This window comes from Mixophyes fleayi, chromosome 12, assembly GCF_038048845.1.
Source record: "Mixophyes fleayi isolate aMixFle1 chromosome 12, aMixFle1.hap1, whole genome shotgun sequence".
Taxonomy (NCBI): domain Eukaryota; kingdom Metazoa; phylum Chordata; class Amphibia; order Anura; family Limnodynastidae; genus Mixophyes; species Mixophyes fleayi.
Window position 1 is genome coordinate 38,092,023 of NC_134413.1, and position 16,265 is coordinate 38,108,287.

The 16,265-nt window shown below is 40.1% G+C and overlaps 1 protein-coding gene across 3 annotated transcripts in view; it reads left to right on the plus strand.

The window, feature by feature from the left end:
- The window catches only part of DPH6 (diphthamine biosynthesis 6), a 42,859-nt gene extending 35,119 nt beyond the window's left edge, over positions 1 to 7,740 (plus strand). For all 3 annotated transcript variants that reach the window (XM_075193093.1, XM_075193095.1, XM_075193094.1), the window contains exons 14-15: positions 2,660 to 3,023; positions 7,416 to 7,740. In XM_075193093.1, coding sequence (XP_075049194.1) covers positions 2,660 to 3,023; positions 7,416 to 7,534 — 483 coding nt within the window. In that variant the 3' untranslated portion in view covers positions 7,535 to 7,740. The remainder of the gene's footprint in view (positions 1 to 2,659; positions 3,024 to 7,415) is intronic.
- Positions 7,741 to 16,265: the final 8,525 nt, after the last annotated feature.

The window sequence follows — 16,265 nt, forward strand, 5'->3', positions numbered from 1 at the left end:
GGTCTAGGGAAAGCAGCATGTTGTGTCTGATGGAAGGAACTGAGCAGTTCCTGTATGTGAGTTGGCTACAAGTAATGCACCTGGTTTTGTAGCTAAATGCAAAAATACAAGAATTAATTTGACTGTAAAATTCATTGTGTCCATGTCTTTGGAGAGGATTCACTTAGCAGGAATCTGCAGAGATTTTTTTGGATGTACAGAGCAACTTTATTTTTGCATGTTCTATGTTGTTGTGGTTATCAGACACTGGTTACTGTGATTCATGCATTGCAGTTTGCATCATATAGGTGCACTTTATGCAGCAAAGCACTTTAATATCTGTATATAAACCACTTACTAACCAAACCTTACTGTTATGACTTCATTAAAATTTAATGGAATGGCCCAGAGAGCAGTATTTTAAGAGAAAAAAAAAATAAGTTGTAATTGTGTTACCTGGAAGCTACTGATAGGAAGCAGTTTTCACTGTGGATGGATGACGTATACTTTCCAACGATGGTAGCACAAAATTATCTGCACAGAACATGGCATTGGTTCTTGCTCCTTTGCATGTCGCCGGCAGATTCAATTTGCACTGATAAAATACACAGGTTTTTTTCCCCAAGTACATAAATGCCAGCATATATTCTGCTCCTGTACTTTCCTACTCCTTTTCTAATTGCAGTAAACTGCAGTGAATAAATAAATTGATTCAGCCCAGTCTTCTACAGCTGGAAATTATGATATGGGAATCGCGGATCTCTGTAGGAAGGACCTTTTTGCTTCCAGTCCAACAGTTCTGGATTTCAGTGGGAGAACCTTGAGTTCTCCCACTGAGCCTGTTGTGCTGTACCTCTAGAATGACTTGTTGTTCAGATCCTTACACATATGTGCCTTTACAAGAGATCTTACAACCATGCACTGTTTGACTTGAGGACAGGTTTGAGAGAGACTAATAAAAATGCTAGTTTCTGAACAGGGTTTTCACAAAGGCACACCATACCGGTTTGTTTGTTTTTTTGTTTCCTATTCTATTCATCTAATCAAAATATTAAGAGATGAATGTGACATTCTCTTGTGCCAGTACTTGGCTTGGATTCTACAAAGGTGTTAAGTCTTCTTGTTGTTTCACTTGCCTAGAGTGCGATTTCTGTAACTATTTCGCAAAGGCTGAAAGTCCATTGATCGTGATTTTTAGCAAGTTTATCAAACCAAATTAACAAATGTGATGTGTTTTGGTACAATAGAACATGATCATGGGAGTGTACACACTCTCGGAATGTCTAACCAAACCATCGTGAATTGTGTGATCTGCACGATATTTGCATCAGTGTGTACCCAGCTTTAGTCATTACATTAGGAAGCCGTGACTACTGATGCTTTTTTACATTGTTGCAATAATGTTGTAGTTTTCTGCAGCACTTTATCTCTTAGAATAGCATAGAAGCTAATCATTTTATAGCTTGTTTGAAGAACTTGTACACACAGGCATGTTTAAAGGCTTTTAAATACACTTTGATGCTGATAGTCCATAACATAATGAAAGCAAATGGCTCTGTACTCACATAAACGGAATATAAATGTTTGCATTTTATTAATTGCAGGATGTTAATTGAAAGAAATGAGTGTATATTTCCTTTAAGCCAACTTCTTGTGTCTGAATGTTCTTGTAATTTCTGAAAGCATTGTAACCTTATTTTTTACCTTTGTATGTAATGGAAACATTTGGATATATGTTTGTTATACGGTTTGCCTAGTTTCTCTTGCAGAACTCACCTTTTCCATACCAGTGTTTTTGTCTGTCACGTCATCCCCTTATCTACAGAGCTGTGACCCTCTCATAATAGAATGGTTTGGGGTGTGGCTCAGTGGTGGGTGTGATATAATTGGGTATATGTCATTGTAGTGTGGAGACTTAAAATATGGGAACAGGCAAAGAGATGGCAGACTCAACTTTCTTAGTTTGGTCATATTTTCTACAAAGGAATAGCTTAGCACTATGTCTAGCCATTACTTCCCCCTGTACCAGGTACAATTAGGCAAAGAACAAGTTTGCTGCTTTAAGCCCCGATGAAAAGTACAGAAAGTAGCATCTCATTTAAGGAGTTAATACAGGAGCAGAGTTCTGTATTTGATGAGATGTCCTGTTTGTCTCGTGTGTGATGTTTGGCCTTTCATATGCCTAGAAGGTGCGGTTCTCATGACACAGCCCCGTGTCTCCACTATTGAGCTTCCTGTAATTATCCTGCTTTCTTTGAGATTCGGTTACAGAAATTGAGCTCTGCTGAATGAGAAGCAGTTGTAATCCTGGGAATTGATGGCCAACCTGCAGACCTGTCATTCTCCTGTCACTCTAGTTATTAAATCACCTGACTGCAGGGGACATACATCTACGTGACTGACGCTGTTAGCGTACAGGTCTGCAAACTGCACTACATCCCAGCTCCCACGATTCTCCAGTATCCTTATTCTGTACTTTAGCCAGTTGATGATTATAATGGTACACATATTTAATAGTCCCCAACAACACCTTGTGAAAGTAACTACCTAGACATTTATACAGTTACTACAGGAAACTGGTTCTTGGTTTTTCCTTTTATATCTAATCTTTTCTTCTATCATATTATGCACTATGTCTAGCTGCAAATTACATGTTCTTTTATTTTATTTTCTTTAACAGGATGCCCTCCCGCTCCTTACAGTAGCTGTAGTCCCTAGGCTTCCACGTGGGGCTGCAGTGGAGTGGCATGTCATGGCTGCCGAGAGTGACCCCGCTGGTCAGAGAAATATATCTGTGCTGGAGCAGAGTTCTGGATTCCAGGCAGTGATCCATGGCTCCATTTCTAGCTGTGAGACATGTGCCTGCCTTGTGCTTTCTCTTTCTGTAACCACACCTCAGAGGCCTTGTATGGACTGGTGCAATGCTAGCAAACTTGTAAGTGCTGTGCTACAGAAAGCCTCTGCTGAACTCCCAGTATTTACACCGTTGTGCTGCAGGGCTTTCTACAGGAGTGACAGTGTACAGATACAGGGTCTCCAGGCAGGTGAGTCACGTTTCTATTACCCATATAGGCAAACTATGCATACGGGGCAGTATAGAAATGGTTATCTGTACATTATATTTACTTTTTTCCTTTCAATGTTCTTCTTTTCCTATGTGGGTTTCACCAGCTACTGGCCCGGGAGAGTAGTACATAAGGGCATTGTGGTGCACAATTATTAGGCAGCATTCACACACAATGCCCAGGGCAGCACCAGCTGAGTCATTTCACATGGTATAGACAATCGGTTAACAACCAAAATTTTAAATACCACGTTACACATTATTAAATAAGCAATACAAGTTCCATGGTCTTAATAAAGCTGTCTATACAGGGGCATATTGGTCATCTGGTCTGACCGGTTTGATTATTCTGCCAAAATGGTTGGCCAAATTGGATCTGTTTGATGCCTTGGTGCTCATACCGAGCAACTGGATCCTATGGCTCCCAATGACTGCACAGACTGGACAATTGGCCATTGGCTGACCAGGATTTTTCCATTTCTGGACCTCCCAATCTGTTCCAGTTTTTCAAGGACAGTCTGCTTTTTATTCTACCTAAAATCATTAACTCGCAAAGCTTTTTTTCCCCACATAATTTTGAGTCCCTGTATACCGAAATAAATAATAGAAGTGGGGATTGGTTTCCTTTAACTGTTTTTACTTTATTGCCAACTTAAAAGGAAGTCTTGGGTAGATTTTATGATTTGGTTTTTCATTTCTAAATTATGAGAGCCTTATCCATTTGACATCTCACTCTGATCAGATATTGGAATTGCCTATTGTTTTGGGCCCATATGTTAAGAAACTTTGGGTGATTTTTATATAAATGACCAAATTCACCATTCCGATCACTCTGTGTATAAACAGCTGCTTACACAACTAGTTCAGACACCCCTCTTTTCCCCATGGCCAAGGAGAAGGAAGCAGCATTTCTAGGTTGTCCCCCAAATTTAGCTGTGATTTCACTCCTTTTAATACTTACTGGTAATATCCTGTACATTAGTTCATAGCAGGGTCGTTGTGCTTCTTGGCCAACAACTATTTTAATAGATGTATGATGAGCAATGAAAAATGTGTATTCTTCGTGCTAATTGATGTAAGCATATCGGCGACATTTGCTAACTTTCAGTTAGATCAAGGTAATTTAATACTGTCAGCTTTGAAATACCTAACCGCCATACTCCCAAACGTCTAAAGTTAGACTTCTGCATTCAAATTGGAATTAATACATTTGACGTTATGGATCTTTACACTATTCTTAAATTGGAGTCTTGTGTTGAAATCAATAATTAATGCTAACTTTAAAAAAAAAAAAAAAATTATTTTAGTTTTTTTTTAAGGTGGGAAAGATACATGTCATGAGTTCAATCTCCTATAAACTGTAATTGCTTTGAACCAGAGGAAGGCAGAACAAACCTCCCAGCAAATTTAGTGTCATGGGGTTGGGAAAACCTTTCTGAAATCAAAAATGTCAATCGGATAAATCCTCTGGATCAAACACCAACACAATGTTCTCTTCTACTTATAGCTACTTATACAATTTATTGTTTAAAAAGCCTCCACTTTTAAATTCTGTAGTGACTTTGGTATCACCACCTCATGTGATAAGACAGCTTAAGCACACTTACAGTAAAGAATCATTCACGGTGAAAGTCTTTCCTCTGTTGGTGATTTGGGTTTGCCTTGATTATACTAAAACATATTAGTTAGGTCACCTCTAAGGTGCCTTTTTATCGGAAATAGACACAACTACTGGCCTCCCTTTTAAAATGTAACCCTTCCATTCCCTTTATTTATTAGGTTGCCCAACTTTCAACTCTCAAGTTCTCATTCATGTCATGTGTAAGAACACTGATTCATTTTGATTGGGTGAAGAGCGGGATCATAATAAAGTGATGTTGGAACATACAGCCAGTTACTGCAATATTTCAGATGAAGATTTATATATGATAAATGATTATGGTGTAGTAGTTATTGCTCCACTGCGAATTAGTAGCGCTATGTAAATAAATAGATGAAGAGTTGATATCTGTTAAGCTGTCCATACAGTCTGAGCAACCAGATTGGTGTCCAATTTGAACCACCACTTTTGGTGACTGTATTGAACAAATCTGATTGGTGGTTACGCCAGGTGACTGGATGAAAAGAGGCAGGTTATTGGCTGACTGGGTTTTTCATCTGCACTGCTTGCCATCTTAATGGTCCCTGGCCTGTAGGGAAACTTTGGCATAGCAAGGCCAAATCCGGATCGTTGCGTGTATAGACAGCTTTATGGTTGGTGCCATGATGCTTCTTTTCAGTGCAATTAAGATGTGATTAACATGTATTGTCTGTGTTGTGTTGGTATAATTCGGAGGGCTCTGACTCTTTCAAATTGTAATGGTAACACAACTGTCTGGTGTCCGACTGGCTGATCAGGGTGTGTACATTATGCTGGTGTCACCCTTTTGGTGCCAGTATTGTGAGATTTGAGTGCAGACAGGAGGAAACCATGAGGGGTGAGATAATTTGCAGAGCTTTCAGCGGCAGCTCATAACATCTTGAGGAAGAATACTAATTAGTATGTGCCTGTTAATGGGTGCCTCCCTTACCTGTTCTGATGAAATGCAGATTTATGCCAAGAAGATAAATGTTAAATGTTAACCCCCTTACAGCTGCAAGGAAAATCATTCCACATATATAGGATTCAAACAGCATTAAACAATCAATACACATATGGTGGACATATCCATAAGTTTGATTCCTGTCTGTCAGGGGTCAGTTTATGCTGCTTGTTTATAAAGTATGCTCTGCAGATAATTGCTGGTGGCAGGCTGTATCTACTTTGTAGCTCTTGGAAGCTTTGCTCAGGTTGGTAGTTTAGCATATAAATTGTTTTATGTTTTCAGTAGTTTTATTTTATTGTTACGTGCCTCTGACTTTTTGTTGGGTTTGGGAAGTTGTAACCAGAGTGATAGGAGTATCGGAAGTAAAAGTGTCTACTTTATTTTTCTTCTATCTGTAGTTACCATGAATGGGGATCAATCCCTCTGCATGAATGTGTGAATTAGTAGGACTGCCAAGTGTGCAGTGAAAGAGAAATCATCAGGGGAATCCCTATTGAGATTTTAGTGGTGCACCGTTCTCTGATCACACCATAGGTAAAGGTGGCCAAAAGGAACTTTCATGTAGGAAATTACACATCCTTACCTTAGTAGGCAAATTGACCACACCGGTAATGCCTTGTGCCCCCCAGGAGTGTGTGCAGTGGGGGTGAGCCTAGATTGATGGAGAAAAGAGCATCTACATCCTGGTAGGTGTAGGATTGTAATTCACACATGCATTTTACATTACAAGTGCACGCATTCAGCTCTTCTCTCCCTCCTTGTCCCCCGCTCTGGTACAGCTGGGATACTTGTAATGAACGACTCTTTGATTTAATAAAGCCCAATTATTGCTGCTGTTTATCTGCTCATTTGGAACATTTTGGGATTCAGCAAATTGCAACGCTCCCGGCCTTTCCAATTTCAAGAGCTGCTAATATCCCCCATCAGGCATTGAATTAATAAAGCACAACAAAAAAAAATCCTCATTCTAAGGAGATTATCATTACACAGCGAGTCTCTCCTGCTTCCCCATCTCGCTAGAAGTTACACAGAAAGGAGTCAGCGAGGCTGATGAGCGTCTACTGACTAAACCTAATCTGTCATTTCCCTCTGTGGCCTCTCTTTCTGTTATGGCTTGGGCCTTTTTTCTGTTATAGAATTCAGCAAGGCATTGTAAGCCACCATGCAATTGGAAAAACGAAAGATATAGTGTATAAATTGCAACAAGTAAATAACTGTTTAGTGAAGATGTTTGTCTCAGACCAGGACATTGGTCTTATTATGAAATATTGGATTATTAAAGGTTACTATTTCTCTTATATTCATATGTGGCCTTCTGCTGTGTCTTGCAAAATGTGGGAGTGAAAGACAGTAGTATGAAGTTGTTCTGCTGGTTCTGAAGTGATTGGTGTAAATTCTTATGTCATAGTTGCCCACTTTCCCGGAATTTCCGTGAGGCTCCCGAATTTCAGGGAGGCCTCCCAGACTCCCGAAAGAATAAGCAACTCCCTGGACACGATGGAGGTGGTGCTTAATGCCGCAATTTTGCGTCATTACGTCCCGCCCCCTGCTTTGAAATGGTGGGAATTTTGGCATTTCCTAGCAGGGGGCGGAACTATGGTGTCACCATGCCCGCTGCTGCTCCCTGTCACATGACTTCTCTTCCAGGATCTCCCAGAGGAGAAGTTTGAAATGTAGATGAAGTTTGATTACGGTTGTAAAGATTGTATCCATATCGAATGTTTTACATGTATTTTAAACTTTTTTTTTTTTTTTTTTCCATCCAATTGGTTCTTTCTGTTTTCCAGAGTTGCCAGAGATCTTGCAAAAAGTGTGGGGAGAGAATGCTCCCTGTCTGGTCTTGGTGCCTGTAATAGACCTGCCCACTTCTGAACTCCTGCACCTGTCTGTCTGGCTCAGCTCTTGATCCTGTGGAGGACATTCAAGGGACTAATGAGGACTCTAGAATCAAGTTCATAGTCACAAAACTGTCTTCCTGCATAGGGCAGGTGTTCAAGATACAGGTCCCAAGAGCATCGAACAGCGTTATGAATTATTTTTTTCTCGTCACTCATGTTTTCAAGCCATCATTTGGATAATTTTATTTTTTTGTATTAAAAAAAAAAAAACAAACACTTTTCCTTATCTCAAAGTTGACTTACTGAACTTTTTTGTAGACTGAAATGTGCATATTTTTTCTTTTATTGATATTTTAAAATATTGTTTACGCTGTACTATCAGAACTTTATTCAAGCACGTTTATTTATTATTCAAGCACATATCCAGTAGACCTTTCAATCTAATTTCCCTTACAGACAAGCAGCTGTCTACCCGATGTGTGGGGCACATACGGCTCCCTCATTCATGCCCCACCTCTCCAATTCCATAAAACCCAATGAAGCTGCTACCAGCCATATTGGCCGATATTAATCTTGTCTTCTCTCAAACGCTATATTCTGGCAGCGAACGTTATTGCTGGTCAGACAATCAAAAGCTATTGGCCCGTTCTGTTATTGCTGACTACTTTGAATTTCTCTGCATAGACTGAAATGAAACAATTGGTATGTGTAAGCTTCTCCTTAGTCCTCCAGCACAGTGCGTAAAGTGATGCCATGGTTATGATAATAGGATCGTATTAGTTGAAATGGTGCCTCAGTGCACATTAAAAGCAGGGGCGCACGCAGGGGGGGTTTCTGGTTCTCCAGATTCCCCCCCCCCTCCCCCCTTGCCTCAACGAACGGTTCTGTACAGCAGCAACGGCGCTGTCAAAGAAGTGTCCGCGGCAGTGCTGTATTGTACTTCTTTGACAGCGCCTCGTCTGCTGCACGATTCAGACTCGCCGAAATGCCCTCTCTATTTTTTTTGGGGGGGGGGGGGGGGGCGGAAATCCCCCCCTTAAAAATCCTGCGTTTGTCCCTGAAAAGTACAAAAAATGTCAAACATCTCAATTTATATTGATTTCAGGCTGTAGATCACAAACAGGTAGGACTTAAAAACTAAAATAAAAGCATAGCAATGATCATGTTGATATTTATAGCATAGCAATGTATGTTTATATTTATGTTCAGTGTAGGACTGGCCAGAAGGGGAAGACACTGGCTTGAGTTAGTCAACTTAACATGTATTGCAATATGTGGAACTAACATTCTCTGTTTTTAATACAGTATATAGCTTTAATACAGTACAGCTTGAATAGCATTAATAGTGCTTTTGGTGAGTGCAGATGATCCTATGTATTGTTACATCACAAACCGCACTTGTAATGAAATTGCAAAGACTTTTTATGTATACCTTAATTTATATACAATATAACTTGAGCAAGTCACATTATATCACTTGCTTGTTGAGCTGGAGTCAAGTGTTAGGTATATTTAGGATCATATTTGGCTACTTACTGGTGGACCACACTTATTTTATAGTATATATGAAACAAGAATAATTTTCAAATAACAGGAGCAGAGATCTGTATGTACAGGCTGGATTTAAGGAAGTGTCCAATACAAGGCTATAAATATTTTTAGTGTGTATTTGCCTACTTGGCGGGGATTAAAGTTGGGTAAGAGGAGCAAGAAATGTTAATTACACAAGAACTGAGGAGTAGCATTTCTTACAATATCAGTAGTACGCATAAGATATAACAGGGCTTCTGGGGCCAGCAGACTATTCCAATTCACTCTTCTTAGTCTAAATCACAGGGTGCTAAGAACTGCTTAAACCAGGGTTGTCCAACCCACGGCCTGCGGCCCAGCATGCCTGTAAATGTGGCCCAGCAGGAGTTTTGGTTGTGGCAAGGGGGCAGCGCTGTTAATGAAAAAAAAATAATCCTGCAAAAAAGAAAAAGATAAGAAAATACTTACCTTGTGGTCACGCGGTCCCTCCCTGGTCTCCTCCTCCGTGCGGCGCTCGCAGTGAATGTCGGGCGTGACGTTATCACGTCCGACATCCATTGCGGAGCGCAGCACATAGGAGTCACCCGCGCAAACTATCAGCAGCAGTGAAACGGAAAAAACAAAAGAAGAGAATCAGAGAACAAGCCGATTAAAAGGTAAGTTAAGGGTTTTTTTTTTTTATTATTTCAAGGGACGCTGACCAGTGCATAAACTCACCTAGTCCTGGAGCATCACAGACCTTATCTTCCTGTCTTAATGACTGCTGTATTGAAGCCCTTCATAAAATGTTGTAACAATATCACTTGATGTTTGACAGCAGCCATTAGCATGTCATTGAAGCACAGAGCAACAACAAGGAGCATTAGCAATGTTTTCTATGTTTTTTTTGCATGATCAGCTATCATTAGTGCTAGTGTATTTTATGTGCGGCCCAAAACAACTTGTCGCCTTCCAATGTGGCCCAGGGAAGCTAAAAGGTTGGACACCCCTGGCTTAAACCATATACAGACAATAATCTAAAGCAGAGTAGGACCTAAACCCTACACTGCCATATTGCACCAATGCCCAGCATGCTCCAGGAACATTCCCGGATCAATTTATAATATCGTATACCAAGCAGGTTTAAGGTTCTGCGATACATTATTTTCTTTTTATATAAGATTATATTCTGGATTTTTTTTTTTTTAAATAAACTTTTCATTGTGTTCCAATTATCACTGTAGTCATTCTTCTGTTTAGCTCTTTTACCAAGCAGTTTACACTGTATTGCACCAATGACCTAATACACTTAGTAGGTTTAAGCAATAGCTGAGAATAACAATCACACAAGGGGGTAGTAAGAGTAAAGGTCCATAGAGGTTGCAGTCATTATTTACTCTGGAGAGATTTTTACAGCAATGTCTTACCCATGTTTTAAAAAAAAAAATTGTGTTGGAGAAAGAACAAAAATAAAGCACATCTATAATTATGAAATTGTGTATATACAACTAACTGCTCAATGTCTTATAATGATTGCAGAGTCTTATTCTCAATCACTCCTTCATGTCTTTAATATTGTCTGCAGGAAAAGATTTCGTTTTAAAAAATGTTTGGTTAAAAAAAAAATGTAACATTGTTTTATAGTTTAAGGTTAACCATCTATAGGCTTATATATCGGTATTTAATCCAGTGAGATAGTAAAATAATATAAAGGTAATTTGTGACTCAGAAATAATGTCTGTTATCCAATCCAGTTTATGTAAAAGTATTAATTAACCAATAGAGTATCTTGTATTTGAGAATACAAGTAGTAAAGAATTGTGATTAAAGAAATCTGCTGTCAACTAAGACTACAAATATTTCACTTAAGTTTACTATACAAGGGTGGCTTTCGGATTGGACATTTATCCCTCCATTATACCAAAGTAAAAAAATGAATTGTTCCTTGTCTTTTACAAATTTAAAAATTTAAAATGGGAACCAAAGTTCATAGGTCATTCATATAATGTTATACCAGGAAAAATAAAATTATGGTTGGCATCATAAAAATACACCAAATGCACTTGTAGGATAAGACTTTTTTGTAATATTGCTGTGTTTGGCATGATTTCATTTGGCCACACGAGGGCAGCAGTGGATAATGGATATGTCAGGTTGTGAAATTTGTATATAACATTAATGCAGCTAGTAAGTCCAGCACAAGCGACACATTTTTTGCAGATGCAAGACCTCCTGTAAGTGCACTCATATGAATAATATTATCTGTTTTGTTAATGTGTTCAGTCCACTGCCACAACATTGTAGATATAAATATTTTAGAACATTATTCCATGAGAGATAAGAGAAATAGTAGCCAACAATACTGTACACATGAATATTAAATGTATTTCTAATCATGTAAATCATTTGTGAATGGTTTAGTAGTCTGAGTTATAGTAAATAAAGGATCTATGTTGACAGACCTCAGTGAGTTTGTAGAGGTGCATTACTCTCTACTGCAGGGTTTCCCAAACCCAGTCCTCAGGGCTCCCCAACAGTGCAGGTTTTCTGGATCACATGTGACATAATTAGGACCACCTGTGGATCTGTTACAATCTGTCAGTCAGTAATGAATACACCTGTGCTCCAGCAAGGAGATATGGAAAACCTGCACTGATGGGGAGCCCTGAGGACTGGGTTTGGGAAACCCTGATCTACTGTCTCTACTTTCAACACACAATGGTCTGTCCCAGTCCACCTCATCTATTTCCAGTGCCAGGCAGAAATCTGCATTACACATTGGAGAATGCTAGAGAGGACAACGTAGGCGCTGAGAGTTAGAATTTGGTAGATTCTCCTCTTGTCCCGTTTATAGATCTTGGTGGTATGGTGACTAAACTAAGCATAATGGTAAAAGCACATGCATACCCACCAAAACTAACGGGATATCGCCAGAGGTCCTTAACTCCATAACAGGACAAATTAAACTTGAGGAAACTGCGTAGAAAGCTAAAAAGAGGAATTCATTCTATGCATTGCCAGAAAGCGGTTCTAAGAATTTCCATCTTTAACAGAGTTTTTACCTAATTTTCCCCATATATAAAGTTTGTTACAGTTTATTTCCTCTTCACCCATTTATTTTTGCCAAGTAGCTTTTCCATCAATCAGGTCATGATTTCCTAACATGCAATTTATCAAAATGCTTCCTTTCCCTACTACCAAAGAGATCAGAGGCAGGTTCATGTTTGTCCGCACACAGTGGTGATATTGGATAGATCATGGTAGAGAGACAGATTGGAGCCTGTTAGTGCTGTTAGCGGGTGAGCATGCACACAGATAGTGGTCAACTTTTTTTGTTTTTTTAAATTGGGACTTATCCTATCCTACAGAAAACACCTACTAATCTTGAAAAAAATTCCTTGAACACCTGATCTATACTCATATACCAGATGTCTGTCAACTAGCTCTTGATTTTCTTTAGGATATTTTGAACAGACAATGAACCAAACTACACTGTTCAGTCTCCCCCTGATGTACCCTCATTGCAGACTGCTGAAATAACATCTTTGGAATATTGTCCTAAGCAGATCTGATACAGGACAAAACAAAACGCATTGCTGGGAGGTTACTGGTACTGTTCCCTGTACACAGATGCACTAGTTTGCAGCCTTCTGAGCATTTGTTATCTGTAAAATTTGCCAGCCAGTCACCAAGATTTATCTGTGCTCAGATAGAGAAGCACCATCCTGGAAAGAAAAGTAGACAGCCTAATCTATAGATCTGGTCACATTTGTTATTTCAGTTATATTATTTAACTAAGAAATAAACATTTTAAATGTATTATTGTTAAAAGGTGGCTTTACTTGCTATCTATTCTGTCTGCCAAATGTAATATTCTGGGTCTTTTGATACCATTGTCATCATCCACTTCTGAAAGCCCTGAGCTTCTTTGGTTTACTTGCTACCAGGTATTTTCTATGCACATTATGCATTAAAATATATAAATTCCTTTACATGTCAGCCTCTTAATATAAAACTCACTGTAACACAAGTTTTGGTCTGTTATAAGCTGGTGTTATTAAACAGGGGAATGTATCTTTATGGTGATGGATCCAAACTCTATACCACCTCATGTCAGCTCTCTCCCGTAAGCTGGCCACATACAGGCCCATTGGTTATAGGATTATCAGTCACTTAGGCCATATGCTGCAATATAGGGTGGTAAACCACTGTGTATGGGCACCGTTGTTTAACACCTCGGACTGTCTCCAACTTTGTTCCATCTACTTGTAATTTATAGCAATTGGCTCCGAATGAAGTTTGCTTAATTGTATTCAACATCACATGAACAAACAATTATTAGTTCAAATCCTTAACTGTACACTAATCATATAGATGGATGTTCCTGAAGTCTCCCAGAGACAATCATCTTATGCAAGTTCTACATATAATAGCAGGATAACTTAATGTGATGTATTCACATTATATGAGCACTCAGGTTGTTATTTAAACACTGTGATCTCTTGGTTGCCATGTCCAGACAAAATACTGTCAGGAGCCGCTATGGCGACTGGGACGTCCCTTCCGGTCTCCGCATCCTGGTTGCCTAGGCAACAACCGGGACACTTGCATCTCCCTGCGGCCGTGCCCGGCCAGCTGTGCTATTTAGTTCAGTCGTCTAGGGCTGATTGGAGGCAGTCCTTATTACAGCCAACTGGCTGATTGTTAGGCAGCTGGGCACTGCTTCTGCATTGGCCGGAAGGGCCATTAATTAATTAGGCATGTCCTGGGGATGCTTTCAGAGCACTACCCTGATTGGCTCTTAGTACTATTTAAGGCATTGAGGACTGAGCCTCACTGCCGGCCATAACGGTCTGTACCCGTGTATGACCTCTGCCTGTTCCTGAACTCTGAATCTTTGCCTGTGACTCTGACCTCCCGCCTGTGACCCAGATCTTCTGTCTGTACCCGGACTCCGAACCTTTGCCTGTGGCCTTGATCCAGCTAGCATCTAAGGTCTCCACTTGTGCTCTGTCCACTCGGCAGATCTCTGGCCGGTCCCTACCCCGAGTATTACCTCCTGTAGCTGTGCACTGCCGTGTGAACATAAACTTGTATTACACTGAGTGTAAGTCCTGCGGGCATCCGAGTACCTGTGAGCATAACCAGTCTCTACGAGAAAGGCTGCTGCTATAAGTGAAGACCTCTACTGCTATAGTTCTACAAGATTATGCCGCACTGGTTGCCATAACAAATACACAGCTTTTTCGAATTGTGTTCACTGTAACATCCAACATTCTCTTTAAAAGGCCTTATTGGTTTGCCAACAGATATATTTGCAAGCAACATTTAGCCAAAGTACCACACTTTGGTTGAATAGCTTATAAAACTTGGTGTTCCATTATTGTATGATCACAGTTAATTAGTCAAAATGCTGCACAATGGACATGCCTATAAGTGCCCACTGTTTTTACTGGTTTAGTTCATTCATTAGATGAATTATTTTTTCACAAGGATATGTGAACTGTTAGATTGGTTAATTACCTTGCTAGGACGAGTCTTGTTCAGCACTGGGTGTTTTCACTAAACACTGGCCCCTATAGAACACTACATAGTACATACTAATATTGTAGTTGTTTTCTGACTAATGCAAGTTCTGATGGACAGCTGAATGTTGTCACACAGATGAGTGCAATCAATGATCATTTTAAGCCTACTCACTGATTTATGGCCAATCCTTACTGAAATGGCCTGATTGACTGATACACAGTCATGGAAAGTTATATAATCCCCTGTGATACATTGCATTGCACTTCGTTCACCAGGAGGTGAGTCATTGATGGTTCCCAAAATAGTGATATAATCCTAAAATATATTCATATATCTATTGGTCACTTTTAATACACATTGTCCTGACTTCAGGTGGTAGATAATGTACTAAAAATGTCAGCATAGCGCACTCAGGAATGGTTTGATGTTATAAACACAGGTTAATGTTCTTGTAGTGTCTCAAAAACCTCCTGTGTGCAGGAGCCCTACAAGATTTTAGGAGTCTGATGTCACTGTCTGCCAAAGGACTGCTGTTCATTGATGTCACACCGCTTTCCTGTCAGCTTTTATGATACGTTTTTAGCGGGGCAATAATGACATTTGCAGATAACATCCCATGAAAGGCCAATAAGCTTGCTGGACCGCAGAAATCTGTGGACTTCTTCCATCTCCAACACGTCAGCACTTAGGCCAGAGGGAGAGCCTCCAGAGTGAGTTACACAGGATGGAAAAGCCGCATAGGTCTTGGTAAGTCTGACAATCTTTACATTGAAAAGCTGCCGGTTCAGGCTGGAGATGAATGTGTCTCACTTCTTGTAATTGGTGTCATCCATTTAGTATCTTATGTTGTAGTTCTCTGATTTCCTTTACGATATCCCTTGTTTGTGCGCCACACAGGGTCGGATTAAGGAAATAGAGGCCCCGGGACTAAGGGGGCCTCCATTCCCCCGTGAGGCCCATCCCCCCGTGATCCGATCTGGATGCCATAGGCCCCTGGGCTGTAGCCCAGTTAGCCCTATGGTTAATCCGGCCCTGGCGCCACACCAGATTCAGTTAGGAGTATGGTTTTACATTATCACAGGAGCACTGCATCTCTATAGTAATTATGAACTGTGGTTGAAGGTCTTGGATGTGAAGCTCCATCACGGTTCTCCCAATAGCAGTTATAATTTTTATCTTGTCGTAGCCATTTGTTTCAGTCCCTGCCACATTGGCACTTGCAGTCTAAATTCCTTACCGCACACACACCCTAGGGTCCAATTTGTCAGCAGCCAATTACTTTACCATGATGTTTTTCACTGTTGTGGAAGGAAGTGAGAACCTGGAGGAAACCCTTGCAAACAAGGGGTGAAAATAAAAACACCATGCAAGTAGAGCCCTGGACCGAATCGAACCACCACCATACTGCCCATAATTTATCTTATTATATAAAAGATGCCTCGCAGGAGGCTGTGGAAAATGTATGTGAATTGCTGGGAGAGCATTCTTGGAATGAAAACTGATTTGTGTCCCTTTCTTTCCATTAGAATTTATTTGTAGATGATTAAGTAGCTAATAATACGATATCTGATGTATAGTGATGGGTGCTGGGTTACCAGGTTTGTGCTTTGTAAGTAGAATCCAATATAGAACTGCAGCATTCCACATGCCAGTAATATAATACATGCATCCAGGGCCGGATTAACCATAGGGCTAACTGGGCTACAGCCCAGGGGCCAATGGTATCCAGGGGGCCCTTGAAAGTGCTCAGCAGCAGCATTG